This window comes from Cydia pomonella, chromosome 11, assembly GCF_033807575.1.
Source record: "Cydia pomonella isolate Wapato2018A chromosome 11, ilCydPomo1, whole genome shotgun sequence".
Classification (NCBI taxonomy): Eukaryota; Metazoa; Arthropoda; class Insecta; order Lepidoptera; family Tortricidae; genus Cydia; species Cydia pomonella.
In genome coordinates, this window is record NC_084713.1 from 1,147,940 (window position 1) to 1,165,738 (window position 17,799).

Sequence of the window (17,799 nt, forward strand, 5' to 3'; positions counted from 1 at the left end):
ATTAAGCTTCTGTACCGTTATTTGAAGCCTATTTAATATTTGAGAGTGCGATGCTGTTTGACAGATGACGTAGCGGTTCACTATAGGCTGACACCTACCCCCTTTGTACTTGTATTTCAAGTTTTAGCCCCCTCCACCAGGCGCCCGTGGCGTGCGGCCGCGGAGCTCTTCATTGGCGTTCTGTTTGTCGGAACGTTCGGTTCACTGCAAAAAATTCTTAGAAATCCTTAGATTCTTAGAATTTTTTGTAAGTACTAATTAAAAGTATTGTAAACGGTTTTACCGTTCGATTGTTAATATTACTTCAATGATTTGATGGACAGCTTGTGTTCGTCAATGTGTTTAGCAAAACTGACACCTCATCGATTCACATCGCGAGCGCAGCGAAGCTGTCGCGTAAGTAAGCGATTCTTATTTTATTTTGTTTACAGCGAATCGAATCATTTTAAGCACGGAGCAGGTCCTTGAAAAAGTGTAAATGTGAATGGTAGTTTATAGGCCACAGTTTTATTGTCCTCCGAAAGGGAGGTTATAGCGGTTCCTATTACAGTATAGAACTGCCTAACTTAGGAGTAACTAAAAAGACGCGCTCTGCGACGTCGTAGTTTATGCTAATCAACTTGTGATTTTGCATTAAGTAACCTTAGGGTAATTACAATAATAATGATCGTAAGATATATATGACCTGATATTTTCCGTGCATTTCCAGATTTTCTGGTACTGTGCTGCTGTGATACAAATTATTTTATTTTGCATTTAAATCGAAATATCACAATAAAGGCTGGATTTGGAAGTACCCCCAATTTTAGAATGCTTGAGAGCTGGGGCTAAAACGCCTAAAATAAGCTAGAATAAGAAGCCATTAAAGAAATACCATGTTTGGTATTGCCATGGGTACCATTAAACAGTAAAGTTACTCTAGTATCATGCTGGCTACCAAATTAGGGTCCTATCCGCCTTAAAGTCGACGAAGTCGCGGGGCTTCTATTTCCGCTCTGAGGGACGAAAGGTAACTAACAAACCTACATCGAAAACCTCCTTTTCGATCTTTTTGTTTATATCTTTTGGAAAGTTTTTTCTTAATAATACCAATTTTGGATGCACAGTACCTACCGTCAATATCTTTGTGAATTTTATTTTCAATTAAGGTATTTGTACGTAATAATAAATAGTGCAACTGCTAAAAGTGCCTTCTAGTTAAAGCAAGGGATTTAAAAGTGAAACTCTTGTATGTAAAACTGACATATCCCCATTCAGTTGTGTTATTGTGAATTTCGTTTAAGGAGTTTTATTATATTTATATACGTATAAAATTTTAGTTTTGACATGTATAACTGCATACAGGAGGGGCACTATTTACCCCTTTGCTATAACTATAACCCTTGTGAGAAAAGGAGGTTCAAAGTATCTTTTCATGACTTAAGAACGTAATTGAGACTGGGAGGTCGGGTGGTTACAGACCACCGCTGCCTGCACAAGGCATAACACATATCCTGCTGCGTAAGCAGAGTTGAACAATATTGCATTATGTTAAATTAGCATACTGTAACCTTTCCCACCTGCGCAAGGTGCGGAGAAATTTACTACCATTGCGTAACTTATTGTACCTATACTACCTGTACCTATTATGGATATCCGCCATGGCCTACTACAATAACTATCCTGCTACTTAGCAGAAGGTTTATTAAAATATAAATATGTGCTGTTAAGCATACATACATAACGTACCTAACATTTCCCGCCTGCGTAAGGCGAGTGAATATTACTATTTAGCCAGCTGAAGACCTGCCGCCTGCGCAAGGTGTGCGATTTTCATTATCCTGCTACGCTAGCAGATGAAGCAAAATGGCTACTATAAGACCAGTATACTTAATACAATGAACATGGTTCCAAACGCCAAGACCTTTCCCGCCTAAGCAAGGCGTGTGAAAATGATTGGTCACTGGGGCTAAAAGTTAGACATGGTTTTGATACTGTTATTAGATAAAAGTATATTAAGATCATACAACATGCCTGCGCAAGGCGTGCAACATCCATTTGCCTGCTGCGCAAGCGGGTATCAATTGGTTCAAGGTATCATTAATCAAATATTGGTACTACAAAGCATTTATGATACAAGTACCTACTTAACATGTATCTATTTCTATAAGCCAAGACTTCAACTCTCATGTAAATCTCCGCCTAATTCACAATAATAATTCATAATCATTTATTTGCACATAAAAATCCTACGCAAGGCATTCGAGAATTAATTTTTACTATCGTTTTGCTGCGAAAACACACCCCACTAAACATGAGACTGGCCCAGGAAGACCATAAAACCCTAAAAAGATAAAATAAGCCTTGACACACTCACTGCTAGCGACCCGCTAGGCGTATTTCCGTTTAGTAGGCGCTTTGCGAGACATACTGTTTTCTCGCGTTATCAACTTCGCTCGTAACGCGTAGCTCACGCTGGCACTGAATGTGTTAACTGGCTTTCCGGTGAGTAATATTAAAAATCACCATAAGTGGTTCATACTTCATACGTGGCCCATTCAGTCATGCTAATAATCTTGATAATCTAGAGTTCATGATACTGATCGTTGAATTAAAATTTTTAAATTTGTTTTGAATTGCCTTAATCAACCGGCCGCCCCGCCGCTACATAGTTCTAATGGTTTAAAGATATAAATATATTACCCTGGATTGGTTCAAGGTTCTTGGCCATTCATCATTTAACCCCATTTGGGTCAAACACAACAAAGGTTGGGAAAAATGTATCCCGCCCGTAGCAGCATAACAAGATTGCAGCAGCATAGCGTAGCTTGAACTCCGTTAACGTTGCGTTGTCTACAGGAAAGACGTGAAGGACTTAATAAAATGTCTATGACCCACAACTGGTATAATCATAGCTCAATGCAACTCATCAACGCAGTCCAAATGAAAGAAAGCCATTTCGGTTATTAATCTAGATGAATACATCAGGCGTTAAAATATATGTCCTAGATGTCGGGACGACTTCTTGTTAATAGCCAAAAGTGCTTTTTTGGATAACGGATACAAACCCTTAAGGGTTGAGATACATACATTTACCTATTGGTTCGAATCTACTTTAAAAGACTGTGTGGTTATGATATTCAATATAAAACATTACAAATTTCCCGGGTGGAATTAAGCAGGCGTACATAGGCTACGGAGACTGCTTACCATCAGGCGGGCCGTATGCTTGTTTGCCACCGACGTAGTAAAAAAGGTAAGCAACCTCGAAGGTTATTTCTATACCAATGTTCATTAATTGGTGTCCTATGAAATTATTCCCATAAGTATTCAGTTTTTGGCAACAATAATGTACAAGACAAAGTTTCTGTATTGTATACTGTATGTTACAAAATATATATGTGAGAATCAGTGAGCTCACTGAGATAACATTAGAATTGCTTTAAATAAAATCACCGTTGATACAATGAAAATGCTAGACAAGTCTGCGCCATTGGGCATGGGCATGCCACAGGTTGAATTACCTACTTAAGTATATATAGTTCTCAAATCTCGTCTAAAGTAATGTAACATTAGTTTTTCTTCAAAAACATAAAAATAGGAAGGCTACTTAATGCCAAATGATTAAATACTGATTATTTTAACGAAGGTCTTTGACCTTACTATCTAACCCGTCAGTCAATAACATCTCCTTGGTAAGATAAATAGTTATGTCCATACATCTCGCGCTTCCTTGAGCTTGCACCAGGTAGTACAAGTAGGTAATCCTGAAATAAGGTACGAGTATATTTGTGGACAAAGCTGGGACTACCAGTTAGCATGGCTATTACTTATATGTTTTAAATTATGCGAATTGTAATTTATTCAAACACTTTAGCGAACGTAGATCTATCATCTACGCACAGGCCTAACCTTGGCTTATCAGGAACGCAGACATTGTAATATGTGAAATACCAGACGATACAAAGAACCAAGCGGGAGAGCACTCTCCTGGCAGAGTTTTCAAGATTAAATTGTAGCTCACTAACTGAAATTGACGAGCTTTTAGTGCCAATAATACAGATCTTGTTTAAGATTTTAATCAGTCACTTTATGTTTTTAATATGTATGAAACTAAAGGCCAAGTAAGTATATTCAGGTGAAAGCCTTAAATATACCTATACATCTTGCATGATGGTACATAATTTCAACATGATACTCGTAATAATGATACCTCCAAGAGGAAAAATCCTAGTATTTTTTTTGCTGTATTGCAGGCATTTAATTGATAAAGGTTATGTTCTTACCATACTGGCCCTAATTATTGTACATGTAATAAAATAAAACCACATTATAGGCTGGGTAAAGTATGGGCTTAGGCCCAAAAAATATTTTAGAATACTCTCTGGAGTAAGACTACCATCGTAGCGAATATCAAAGAAAAATTAAAATGGTTACAGCAAATAAGATTTGCTGTGTATTATGATTGAAAATTGGATATTCTACGAACTTATTTACATTCTGAATGGCTATGCACTGTACACAACTACAACGGTGAGAGTGGTAACGGGTTCAACTCTTTTGGATGAGTAACATAAAGCTGTTAATAGCGCTACCAAATTAACCTACTATATCACTTACTGTCTATTTGTTATTTAAGAATGTTCAAAAGCGGGAATATAAGGACAGCTAATGTTAATCCATGTATTAATTGTCCGAGAGCCTGATTACTTCTACAATATAATAGACAATATTGCATGTTGTGATAAGTGCACTTTTCATATGATTTACTTTGCCCTTAAGACTGTAGGATTTTTGGAAAACAAACAAGCGAAGCTCTGAAAAATGTATATAAAAATCGTTTTTGTGAGCCTATAAGTTAAATTGTATCCTGCCTCATAAGTAAATACCAATATTGGGTAACCATATCTGGGTAAAAGACACTTTAAAGTGTCAATAATCAATTTATTTATTTGTTTATTTTCTTTTTGGCAAGGTAATATAAGGTCAAATATGAGTCAGTTTGTTAGAATGTGGACCTTGAAATCAATTGAAAGTATTGAAACACATATAATGATCGCAATGTTATTTTTGGATGGATAAAATAAAAAGTATAATTATGTTTTCATAATTTATTTTAATAAACATACAGTTTTCTATATTTATAGGTCCTATCTATAAATAACATTGTAAAGTAAAATATATCACTGCACACTTTAAGCCTTTTCACATTCATCCATGTACCCGGATTGTTAAGTACACTTGTACTTGTTGTCTCCACCATTTTCACATATCAGTATAAATTAATCACATTGGCGTTTTCTGACCACCAGGCGATCACAGACACGTCTCAAATATTAAATAGGCTTCAAATAACGGTACAGAAGCTTAATAGCAGCGTTTTACCTTACAATAAAACGCTTATTAAGCGAAATACCTTATTTGAAGCCTATATTTTTAAATTCGCCTGTGGCTACAACACTCAGTTGCAATAAACCAAATCACTTATATAATGCCCGTCGAGGGTATTTTTAACTCACTGCGTTTTCTCCTACCATGCAGGTTGCAATAAGCAACATTTATAGTCTATACATACAAGTCAACTGGTAGGTCTCTTCATATTGAAAACGAAATAATAATAATATGAAATAATAATAATATGGTATATTGCAACTTCGTTTTCATTTATATTTTGAGACCCAATGAAGAGCTCCGCGGCCGCACGCCACGGGCGCCTGGTGGAGGGGGCTAAAACTTGAAATACAAGTACAAAGGGGGTAGGTGTCAGCCTATAGTGAACCGCTACGTCATCTGTCAAACAGCATCGCACTCTCAAATATTAAATAGGCTTCAAATAAGGTATTTCGCTTAATAAGCGTTTTATTGTAAGGTAAAACGCTGCTATTTTTGACATTATTTGTAGTTCTATAAAATTTCATTGTTGACATTCTTTAATATTTTATTATTGTTATTGTGAGTTATCTTTCTGAAGTGATTTATTCTTTTTGTAATTGATTTGACTAATGAAGCATGAATACCTTAGATGTGCATGTTTACTTAATTTTATGTATAAAAAAATTCGTACGCCAAGCGGCAAAACATAAGTGTTCGCAATATGCTTTACCTTTAAGACCAATACAATGTACCTATGTTATAACGAATAAATACATCAATCAATATACCCAACTGTTCATATATACAGGTTGCATTTCTCTACCGATTTTCGTGAATTTTTGCGACCATTTTCGAAAATAATATCAAATTTTCTGTCGATTCATTTAGGTATTTTTTCAAAATGGTAGAACCATGGGAATGCTGACAGACTAACTAAAGTTAAAGTAAATGCACATAGTTTTTCAACAAAATATATCGGTTGCAAAATACATGCTGTTCTATAGTTTGGCCACGGACTGTCTCATTTCAAACATAGACAGAGAGAATCATACTATCTTTGTCTTACGCTAGTACTAGCACCCAAAAAAAGGGATAGGTATTGTTTTTTGGTTCTCATTTACTATCAAATTTGGTTTGCCTGACTATATATATGAAGCGAGATGACACATCTACATAAATATCTACTCTTTGATGTGATTGACGTTCCAATCCAAGATGGCAGACAGGCCGTTTGAGCCGTGATAGTACGGGATTGTAGGAGTGCAATTTCTAGGTGTGTCATTCTAAATATTGAACTAGAATGTCTCCCGAATTCTTGACTAAAATCTTGTACGAATATTCTGACAATGTGAAACTACGTCCTCGCGTATCGTGCGCTAGGTTTAGGTAACGTTTGTGCCGGGACATATGTAAAACGGTGATCGAATTGTGTTATTCGGTGTGTCGTGTACGCGATTTATTCTGGTTTAATGGTAAATTAAAATGTGGAATATGATGTGCGACGTGATGCCCACTATATCGGAAGACAGTATCAGCCAGAGGAGTTCGCAGTTTTCTGGCGAAGATGCGAATTTCGAGCAGCTTATGGTGTCTATGCTCGATGAGAGGGATAAGTTGGTGGAGAGTCTCCGGGAGACGCAGGAGCGGCTCGGGGACTCGGAGCTCCGCCTGAAGGAGGTGGAGAAGGAGCGGGACTCGTTGCATCGGCAGATTGCAGCGAACTTGCCTCAGGTCAGTGACACTGCGTTCTCGTAACACATATTTTCGCCGATGTCGGCTTTTTGGAGCCTGTTATCTAATACACACCTTGTTTATGCAGCAAAAAGGTTGTAGGCGTGTAGAAAACTACTGCAACTAAGCATAACCTAAAAATATATGTATTGTTGGATTTATTACTTGCTGTGAGACACCTTGATTTTGTTTATATTTACTATTGATTATTGCTGTGACTTCAAGTTATTGGTTAATTGCCCTTTAGGGTTTATTCATTTTAATAACATTTAGCAGCATGATTTAGGAGCCTGTAATTATTTAAAAACAATTTATTTGACGATTGTGTTTAACATATTTCTAAACAAGTGTAATAAAATTGACAACTTTGTTTCAAAATATCAAAAGTAACAATAATTAAATATAACTTGCAGAGAAAACAGTTATAATTTCTTAAGCTACTTTTTTTTATTAGATCACTTCATTATTCTACAGAGAACTTTAGAGATTTGATGCATATATGTATTTTAAATGTTATTTTACTTTTCTACTGTAGACCCTTTCTGGATAAAAGCCTCCTCCGGCTGTCTCCATCTGTCTTTATCTTTTGCTGTGCTTTGCCTACAATAGCAACAATTTCATCCTGCCATGTGGCCAGTGGATGTCCTCTCTTTCTAAAGCCCTGGGGCCCTTTCCACTTGGTTGCCTTTCCTGTCTACCTCTCGCTGTTGAGCCTTGCCAGATGACCAGGCCATCTCCACTTCATCTCTGCAGCTTACCGTAGATAATTCTATAGTCACTGACATCTAGGAATAAGGTTTTACTCATTATTACAATATTGCATTTGTTGCCTAACTACTTAGGCACCTTGACCTAGTTCTTTTATCTTGGCCTTCAGGTTTTTCTGAAGCTTATTATACACGGACAATTACTAACAGTAATTAACTGCAAACATAATCTAGTTTGCATTTATTTAGGTATCTGTAAGTTAATAAGGGTTGGTTTTGTGTACAAGTAGTGATCTACAAGCAGTAGCCTATCATGATGTTGTGCTAAGTGTCTTGCATATTTTACCCCTCAAATGCTAAGGAGTTGACATGTGCGAGTCAAAACCTACTCCAATCTTAAAGGCCAGCAATGCACTTAAAACCCCCTGGTGTCCATGGGCGACAGTAATTGCTTACCATCCAGCATTTATCTGTGCTAGTTCACCTATCATAGAAAAAAAAAACTTGGAATCCCTGGGTCTATTCAAGCCATCTACTTTGTCTAAAAATCATATCTGAGGGCTTTAACCTCTATTCACTCTATGTACCATTGCCATCAGGTATATTGGAACAGCCAAGGTGCTTAAGTATTTCTGAACATACACGATAATGGAGGCTTTATTCTTGGCCACTCTGATATATCTGATGTTAACTGTATTAACACTTTATACCGGTAGTTTTCTGCATTCCTGGAACTCGGGAGCTTGATATGCATAACCAAAAATATCAAAACAATGGGTTGATTCCTTTGGTCTTCTACCACTGGACAATTGGACATGTACACCTTTGGTGGTGATGAATACCTTTTGGTTAAACTTATCAAAAAAAATCCAGCACCCTCTACAGCAGATAGTCTTATAGCAGACTTGGACACTATGTTTTATAACATCTACCAATTGACCTTCCAACCTAGACAGAGAAATCTAGGTATTGTTAGAAAAAAGTGCTAGTACTAACTATGCAATGCTTACAATTATAATGATGGCTACCGTTTTTGTGCTCAGCAGTTAGCGCCACTGTAAAGTGAGGTACAGATTAAACAGATCCCAAAATTCTGCTATCCTTATTTTAAAAAAATCAATATGTTCTAATAATCTAATATACTTGTTTTTTTAAATATATTTAAGTTGGCACTTTTTTAAAACCACTAACATTTATTGAACTATATCTAATGTTTACTATGATTAATCAAAGATAGAAAAATCTTAATCACAATTATGAATTTTCTTTCTTCCTTCTTCCTCGCATTGTCCCGGCATTTTGCCATGGCTCATGGGAGCCTGGGGTCCGCTTGACAACTAATCCCAAGATTTGGTGTAGGCACTAGTTTTTACGAAAGCGTCTGCCTTCCAACCCAGAAGGTAAACTAGGCCTTGTTGGGATTAGTCTGGTTTCCTCACGATGTTTTCCTTCACCGAAAAGCGACTGGTAAATATCAAATGATATTTCGTACATAAGTTCCGAAAAAGTAATTGGTACGAGCCGGGGTTTGAACCCGCGACCTCCGGATTGCCAGTCGCACGCTCTTACCGCTAGGCCACCAGCGCTTCACAATTATGAATAAGGAGTGAAAATTCGCGATACAAAAGCTTGCAACTCCCAAAAATTCTACACATTTGACATTTTCAAAAACCTCGTCTACACTAGCGCCCCTTAAACGTGATAGCCCTCATTGATTGTAGTACATTTGTAAATAAACATTCCTCATTATTTACTAACAAAGCATATAACAAGCAATTCTAAACACTGCTGTTTATCAATGAGTTACATAATGGTGCATTACATGTTATAATTGATGAGCAACAAGTTCACTGGCAATAACATAACATACATTAATGGGTTCATGAAACTAGAGCATGTGGGTGATTCTACATCTACATGTTATCTTTTGTTGTTGTGTAAATAATGACTACATTTATGGTGATATGACTGATATGAGATAGGGATTATTTAACTTTTATCTGACTATGTTTTATTAGAAGTGGTTAAACCACTTCACTTTGTGTATGATAAGGATCCTGACCAAATATTTAGTTATATATTTGTATTTTTTTCAAGACGTTTTTTTTCTGCTGTATAGCTCATCCAAGGTTTCAACCCACAATTTTTGACCACCCCATGCATATGAGAGGTTAAAATATGATGTTAAAATTAAAGAATTTATAAATTTTATAAACATTGGCTATAGTTGGCTATATAGTTTTCAATCATCATGCGAAGATGATAACACTATGTAAAATCCTCAGTTTAATAGTCTTGTGAAACACCCACATACCATTGTGAACACAGTTAATCAATCATAAGCCTTACTGCAAAGAGTTACAGCCTACCATTGCTCAGTGTGTTACTAATATGAAAATATACAGTTTCTATTAGATATATCGAAGCAGCAGAGGTGCTCAAAAATATCTGAACACACCTCTATTGTCAAGGTGCTAGTGTGTGTTCAGATACTTTTGAGCACCTCAGCTGCTCTGATATATCTGATGGCGAATATACCATCGTTCACACTCTTAGCTGACAATTTGTGAGCCTTATTGCCAAGACATAAGGTACAAATATAGTCATTTAAGGGTGTTGCTGTTAGTATGACATAATAGTGGTCCACTGTCATTGAATGAACTCATTTATCGCTTCAGTAGGTCGATCACATTCCATGCACTACTAGGAGTCAGATTCTGCATAACTTAGTTAAGAGATGATGCAAAAAAGTATGTAGTTATATGTCAATTGGAAAAAGTATGATTAGAATGGTTGAAAACAATAAGTTTCAATGTGTGTAACGGTAATCTAGTTTATATATGAGGCTACACTACGAATAACACTAGCACTACAATACGAGTCAAAGGCACGTGTCGTCGTGGATGACACTATCTATATACACTGGTCTACATTCTGCATAGTTTTGTTTAAAAAAATATGTAAATTTAATTAACAAACACGAAGTTTATCTAATAGGGCAAAAATGTTTGTATGTTACATCTGCTATTACCAAAATGATATGTGCTAGAAAAAAACCTCAGTAACCAAGATTCTTTTTATCAAAAACTAATTCACCACTAAAAGATAAAATTAGGTAAATCTACTTTTGTCTGGCATCACTTTTTTTTTAATTGTTCAGTTATATCTTTAAAATAAATAAATATTATTGGAATGGAACCTATGGCCACAGTAAATTGAGTTCATAATTAATCAAGTTTTTAAGGTACAGTCAACCAATTTGAATCCTAGGCCACTATAGAACCTTGTCGCTTAACCTACTAGACACTTGACACGCATCACTCAATAAGCACTGTTGTAGAAGTCATTATGGCATGGTTCTATAGTGGCCTAGGACTCAAATTGGTTGACTGTACATCCCTTTTTATACCTACATAGGTACACACACACACACTGACACTTAGTGTAACACATAGTCAACGCTGTAATATTGGCACTTACATTAGCCACAGTGTTAAAGACTCATCAAGGTATCCTTGATGTAATTAGGTCGCCATTTGTAGGTAAATGGATGTTAAAATTATTAAAATGTGTAATAAAATTTATTGTAAGTCATTAAGTCTTATTGTATGTTATTAAACTTTTTGTTTTAAAATTTAAACTATGTAAGTGTGGTCATGTAACGTAATAGAGTCAGACCAAGCTAAGTTGGCAGCGATTGTGATGTGCAATCTCATATACTGTTATATAAAATTATAATATAAATATACTTATAATTTTTGTTTTTACTACAAGATAAGGTAGTAATGAAAATATGGTTGGTGGTGAATCGCATCACAATTATATACACGCTGCTAGTGTCATGGTGGCATTCATTGGACCTGGCATGGTGCAGAACGAGTTTTAGGTCAGTATCAGGTTAGGTATTTACATTACAAGCTTTTATTTAACTTCACGTGTATGTATCTTTGTTGCTTGCTTTGTATGTATGTTCTGGAATATTGCAAGTTAAATTTGACCCACTTCACGGTTTCCGATTAAGCTGAAGACAGGAGGTAGCCATAGGAACTCTGTGATAAAACAACGCAACCTAATTGTGTTTGGGGTTTTTAGAATTGTCTCGATGAGTATTAGTTGCTTGTGGAAAAAAAGTACAGTCAGCGATAAAAGCTTGTACCAAAAATGTAATTTTTGCCTAAAACTTATTTTATCATATCTTTGTATTTGTTTGCGCATTCAAAAGTGATTGTTGCTAGGGCTACTTAAGTAAAGAATATTTTTAAATCTTGTGTTTATATATGTTGATACATTGCAGACTACTGAAATGAGGTATTCATTAATAACTTCTAGGAATCGATCAAATAAAATACCGCAGTGTGTCCAAAATCGCATACTATATCTCGCACCGTCTAATATAAATGAGCGCGAGTCATGCGCCAGTGTGTATTGGCCTAAATAACTTGTAGATAATGCTTATGGAAATCATTTTTTAGTAAATCGCCTTGTGATAACTCGTTTTCTTCGCAACAATAATGCGACTGGCGCTATGCCAATGTATCCCAATATAAACAAAGCTTACGCTTGTAATATTCGGAGGTGAGAACCTTCGACATTACCGAGGAACTTATAAACATTTTATACTAGGGTGGATTATCAAAATTCAAAAAAATATTCTATTAGTAGGCCTCAAGGGCTGTTTTCACAGGCAGTCAGTACATTTACAGTGAAACAGTGATACTGATATCATATAGTGATATGATGAAAAATACATAGCGACATTTATAAATACACTCTAATACCTGGGGAAACGTTAAATACATAAATAAAAATACATTTATTTTAGCAAAAAAACAGCGATGAACTTAGTAAAATATCCCATAAAAAATACATTATATTAATCTTAAAATAAATAATTACTACAATATAGCAGATATGTATACTATCCATGGTTAATAATAAAATATTTTTTTAGCGATAAGGTCCCCAATGTCAGAGTAGAGTATACCTAAACTAATACTAATAAGATTTGGAGGTGTAAAGGCTCTCCAAGCGTCAAAATAAAATTATATGAAATAAAAACAACTATTTTTTTTTTGTTCATAAATTGTCTCGTCAGCCAGGGTACATGAGTAGCCTAGTTTACACGTTTGTTAGAAGAAAATGTTGTACCACCTTCTACTAAAATGCTTGATATATGGATGGCACAATCATAGTTTGTGGTCGTTAGAAGCCTCTTGAGTCTTGAAGTAATCACTGATTCTAATGAAAAGTACAGTCGGCGCTAAATGCTTCAACTTCAACATTTATTCAGCAAATATGCCACAAGGGCACTTTACTTTTACACGTCAACATGAATTTACATACTCGTACAACCAAAAAACACGTCAACAATTATAAAATACAATTAACTGAACATATTATTTATTAGAGATGTATAAAAATCTCTAATTTAAAAAAAAACTATAATAAACACAACCAGATACAAAAAAACTAAAATTATTTAGACGCTCACTCTGCAACCATGTGAAATCAGCATACACAGCTCATACATGCGTTCACATTATGGAATGCGACCGTAGTCAGCAAAATTGGACATTACGGCCATCTCAGCAGTGTTTATACTGTTCAGTGTTGGCGACGCGCCAATAGCATTGTAGATAACGGATTTGTCTACCATGGGAATTTGTTGAGGTAAGGCGGATGTCACACTACATTTTCTGACGGCGTTATGCATTTCTCGCTTGCACTGCGGAAACCGCAACGGCATGTTAGTCGCCTTATAGGAAATTAGGGACCGTGCGCGTCGCAGGCAGAGCTCCTCGCGTCTTCAGCTTTCCTTGTCACACACGTATCATAATCCCTAGCTAGACTTTCCTATTGATTGTCACTGGTACAAAGTTACCTAATGTCACACAATTAAAATTACTTGACACTGTCCTTTGCTATTTCTAGCTAACATGTAACATAATATGATAGTAGCAGCGATTCCGTGCAAAAGACGGTAAATAGGATCCACAGAACGTAAGCCACAATTTAAAACTTGCAGCACGTTAGTTACTCTGATTAGACGGCATGTGCAACTGTGCCGAATCATCGCGAAATCTTACCTCGTTTCCCATATAGTAGCTATAATAACCTGTCATACTATAATTTAAAGGAAATAAAACACTCACGCTTGACATGAATAGTTTTTGCCCGCTGCCCAAAAGCTATAATCTGTAGCCGAGATCTTCCCGTTGGGAAACAACCTGCCCTGATAGTCAAACAATGTATTAGGTTAAACAGAAAGAGATCAGTTTGAAACAACTTCGTGTTGAGCTAAAAAGATCGTATTCGTATGAAAGTGCAATTGAAACTATGCGAGATCTTGGGTAATAAGAAAAATTCTAGTTTCATTTCGTTACGTTACATTAACTATAATTATGAGTTATTAATGTTGTATCTTAAAGAACTCTTGAGTTGAAAATGACTAGAAGCTAAGATACATGAGTCGAGTCCTTAATCTTTTTATCTTGGCGTGCTCCCGTTAAGTGTTTATCAACATTGTAATGTAAGCAGCTCCATCCCTTACGATTACAATAATAAGCGTTTCTGTTCACCTGCTTTCCCTCGAAAAGACAAACCATAACCGTGTTGGCTTACTTTTCTACTCTCACTGCGACCAGACCCAACGTCGTGGGCTCGGAGAGCTGGCGAGGGCCCGCGATTATCGTTGACTTCAAATTCCCGACAGATTGAAAAGGGTTTTTAGGGTTTCGCCCGAGGACCCGCAATCAATGCGAGTCAGTTTAGCGTCGGGTTGATTTGTTGACTGTATTAGGATCCACATTTTGAATAAACGAATGATAAGATTTTGGGTATACAAGTTGAAAATACTCTGAATTGAAAGAGCACCTTTGCTTTACAATGCAAATCTTTATTGCACAACCTCAGAATAAATGTACATGGAAACACAAATACATGAAGATGCTGATAAACACCAGGCGGCCTTATCGCTACAGAGCGATCTCTTCCAGACAACCTTTAGGTAGGGTGCTTTTGTAAGTTTTATCAATTTTATCATAGTGTTTAATTATTATAGTACTGCAGGCTGCTGTTTATCCTCGGTAGGACGTGGAACTTTCAAACCGGTGATCGCGAATTCGAACATTGGCTCGGACTAGTAAATTTCTTGGAACTTATATATGTATGTACCTACAACGTATCATGTCATATTTACCCATTAATTTTCGATTAAAGAAAATTATCACGAATGATCACGATGGGGGAGCCCCGGGGTCAGAGAAGATATCACACAAAAACAGGCCAAATATATATCAGCTGCATGGCTGAACACGCTGAATGTTGACATTTGACCTTATTATGTTGAAATTTTTAAATTTTAATTGATTGCCTATATTTTATCTACTTGTGCCATACGACTAAATAAATAAAATAATCCTTGTGCCGAGTGGGACAACAAAACCTTAAATAAAGCCTTAGAGCACCTGTTTCTACAACAAATTGTTGTGTAATCGTACTAACAGACACTCAAACTGACCTTTGATGAACTCTATGCGTTTGAATAAGGCTTACGAATGGTCATTGTGTGGATATAAAGACGAAAGTTGACGACCGCCCCGAAACCGACTTTTCATACAGACGTAGTCCCCATTTTCCTCTCTGGATATTAACATGATTGAAAATATTTGGATACAGATTGATGTATATCAACGACAGCTATGCCCCTTCGTTGGATTTTTTCGCATTTTTAATTTATTATAAGAGTTAGGAGCATTTAAAAAAATGTATGAGACATAAAAAAAATTAAAAAAATCAAACGAAGGGGCATAGCTATGGTTAATATACAATAAATTGTGTAAAAAATATTTTCCAGAACCTCAATGTTTAGGGAGTAAAATGGTGACCACGTTTGTATGGAGAAGCGGCCGTCCCCTTTCCTCTTAACCAGCTTTCTCCGAGTAAATATTGTCTTTTAGCTTACGTGAATTATTATTAGTATTACGGTGGTCTTTCCCACCGTTGTACAGTCAGCAGCGGACGTAGTTAATTAATGAATTAATTAATAAATTTAAAAATCATGTAAAGCGTAAACTTATCTCTAAAGCTTATTATACCACACAGGACTATGTGAATGATAAAACAACGTGGGATTAATTTGATTAATTATTTCCTATATTTGAATAATGATGATGAAATGGATATTCCAATGTATGTACTTCCTTTGTTGTTTTATTTGTATGACATTTAGAAGTTATTCTAGAAACATTCTAGACTAGTATTTTTTTTTGTACAATTGTTTTTTTTTGTTTGACGATATTTTGTGAAATTCTTAGTATTAAATTTGATCTATGAATTATATTCATTAGTATTATATATGGAATAATATTTACATCAATAAATTGCTCTGATAATTAGCTGAAGATAATAATATGTAATACTGTCAAACTATTCATAAGTGCTTGTTGCTAGGCCTACATGAATAAAGTATATTTGTACTGAACTAAGGCTCTCCAATAGTGTCACTTTCGCACGCAACTCTTTTTTTTTCTAGCATATTTTGGTGTCCCACTGCTAAACAAAGAAAGGGGAGAGCCCCTTGATCTCCACAACTCCCGATCTAGTGCCTCTTCCAGCCAGTTGTCGAGGAAGGTGTCTAGGTCGTCCCGTCATCTCCCTCTGGGGCTACCGCGTCCGCGCCCATCTTCTGGCATCCACTTGGTAGCTACATTAGCCCACCTGCCTGGATGCATGCGGCAGACGTGACCGGCCCAGTCCCATTTATTGTATATTAACCATAGAACGAAGGGGTTGTTTGAATATCTTCGATTTTTTTTATTATTATAAGGACGCAACTCGATATGATATGCTATGGATGGCGACTGGCGTGGCTTGAAAATGTAACCTTGTCCAACTAAAACTTGCCCTGTCAATGTGTGAATCGCTAAGCCTCTCTTAGTTTACGATATTTCGATATAAAAACAGCATTAAACTTAGTTGTGTGAAAATAATGCATCTGCAATCTTGCACAATAAATGCAAAATATTTGACGCGAATTGTGGATTTAAATGAACACTATTTTCACTCATAATTTTAAAACTTCAACGCGACTTTATCGCGTACATTTATTATTTGGCCTGTTGTATCTTGTCTTACTTTACGAGCATCTATGTGCAAAATATTAATGCAAGTGACTGTACGTGGAGTTATGTCGACTCGGAAAATTGCTATACCCTGCGGAAAAAAAGCATTATGTATCTTTAACATGTGCCAACTTTTAAAAGTTTTAACTTATAAACTGGACTTTATGTATTTGCAATAAGGCTTAAGAATTGTTAGTTAATATTGTGGACGATAATATATTCTTCGGCTGTTATAGAATTAACTGGTTCAATTTATAAATGTGTGAAATTGTGCGGTCGGAATGTCGCAATCGATTCGCTCAAACTCTTCAAGTGTCGTTGAGTAAATAAAAGTATTGTTAGCGAACGAGGTTACTTACGTACTCATTTCTCTAATTTTACATGAGGTGGCCTAACGCAAAACATACGTTTAACGTAATGTAGTTTTTATATTGAATTACTACATGTTTTAACCCAGGGAAGCCATGAAAAAATTAACAAGGAAACTAGACTACATATATTTGCGAGGTCAGACTCTAAGAAAAACCTTAAGAGGAAAGGGCACCGCCGCTTCACCATACTAACGTAGTCCATTGTCCTCTCTGGATATTGTTTTTTTTTTTTTTTAATAGGACGTTATTACACAAATTGACTAAGTCCCACAGTATTGTACGGACGGCGTTAATTAAACATCAGCTTCGTTGAAAGTTATGATTTATTCTCTCCAAATAGGTTGGATACACGTTCTTATATACAATGCTTACGTACTAATTAAACACTACACCACACGCCTCACCAAAAAAGGAAAAAAAAAGGACCTGGCAGGATCGTCACGTACGGACGGCGTTAATTAAACAACAGCTGCGTTGAAAGTTATGATTTATTCTCTCCAAATAGGTTGGATACAC

The 17,799-nt window shown here is 36.1% G+C and overlaps 1 protein-coding gene across 8 annotated transcripts in view; it reads left to right on the forward strand.

Annotated features, from left to right (window-relative positions):
* Positions 1-6,532: 6,532 nt before the first annotated feature.
* LOC133522589 (liprin-alpha-1) overlaps positions 6,533-17,799 on the forward strand; it is a 282,899-nt gene continuing 271,632 nt past the window's right edge. For 6 of the 8 annotated variants that reach the window (XM_061857937.1, XM_061857941.1, XM_061857939.1 and 3 more), the window contains exon 1: positions 6,534-7,083. In XM_061857937.1, the coding sequence (XP_061713921.1) occupies positions 6,835-7,083 (249 nt within the window). In that variant the 5' untranslated portion in view covers positions 6,534-6,834. Of the gene's footprint in view, positions 7,084-17,799 lie in introns of all 8 variants that reach the window. The other 2 variants (XM_061857942.1, XM_061857945.1) reach the window with 2 other exon arrangements.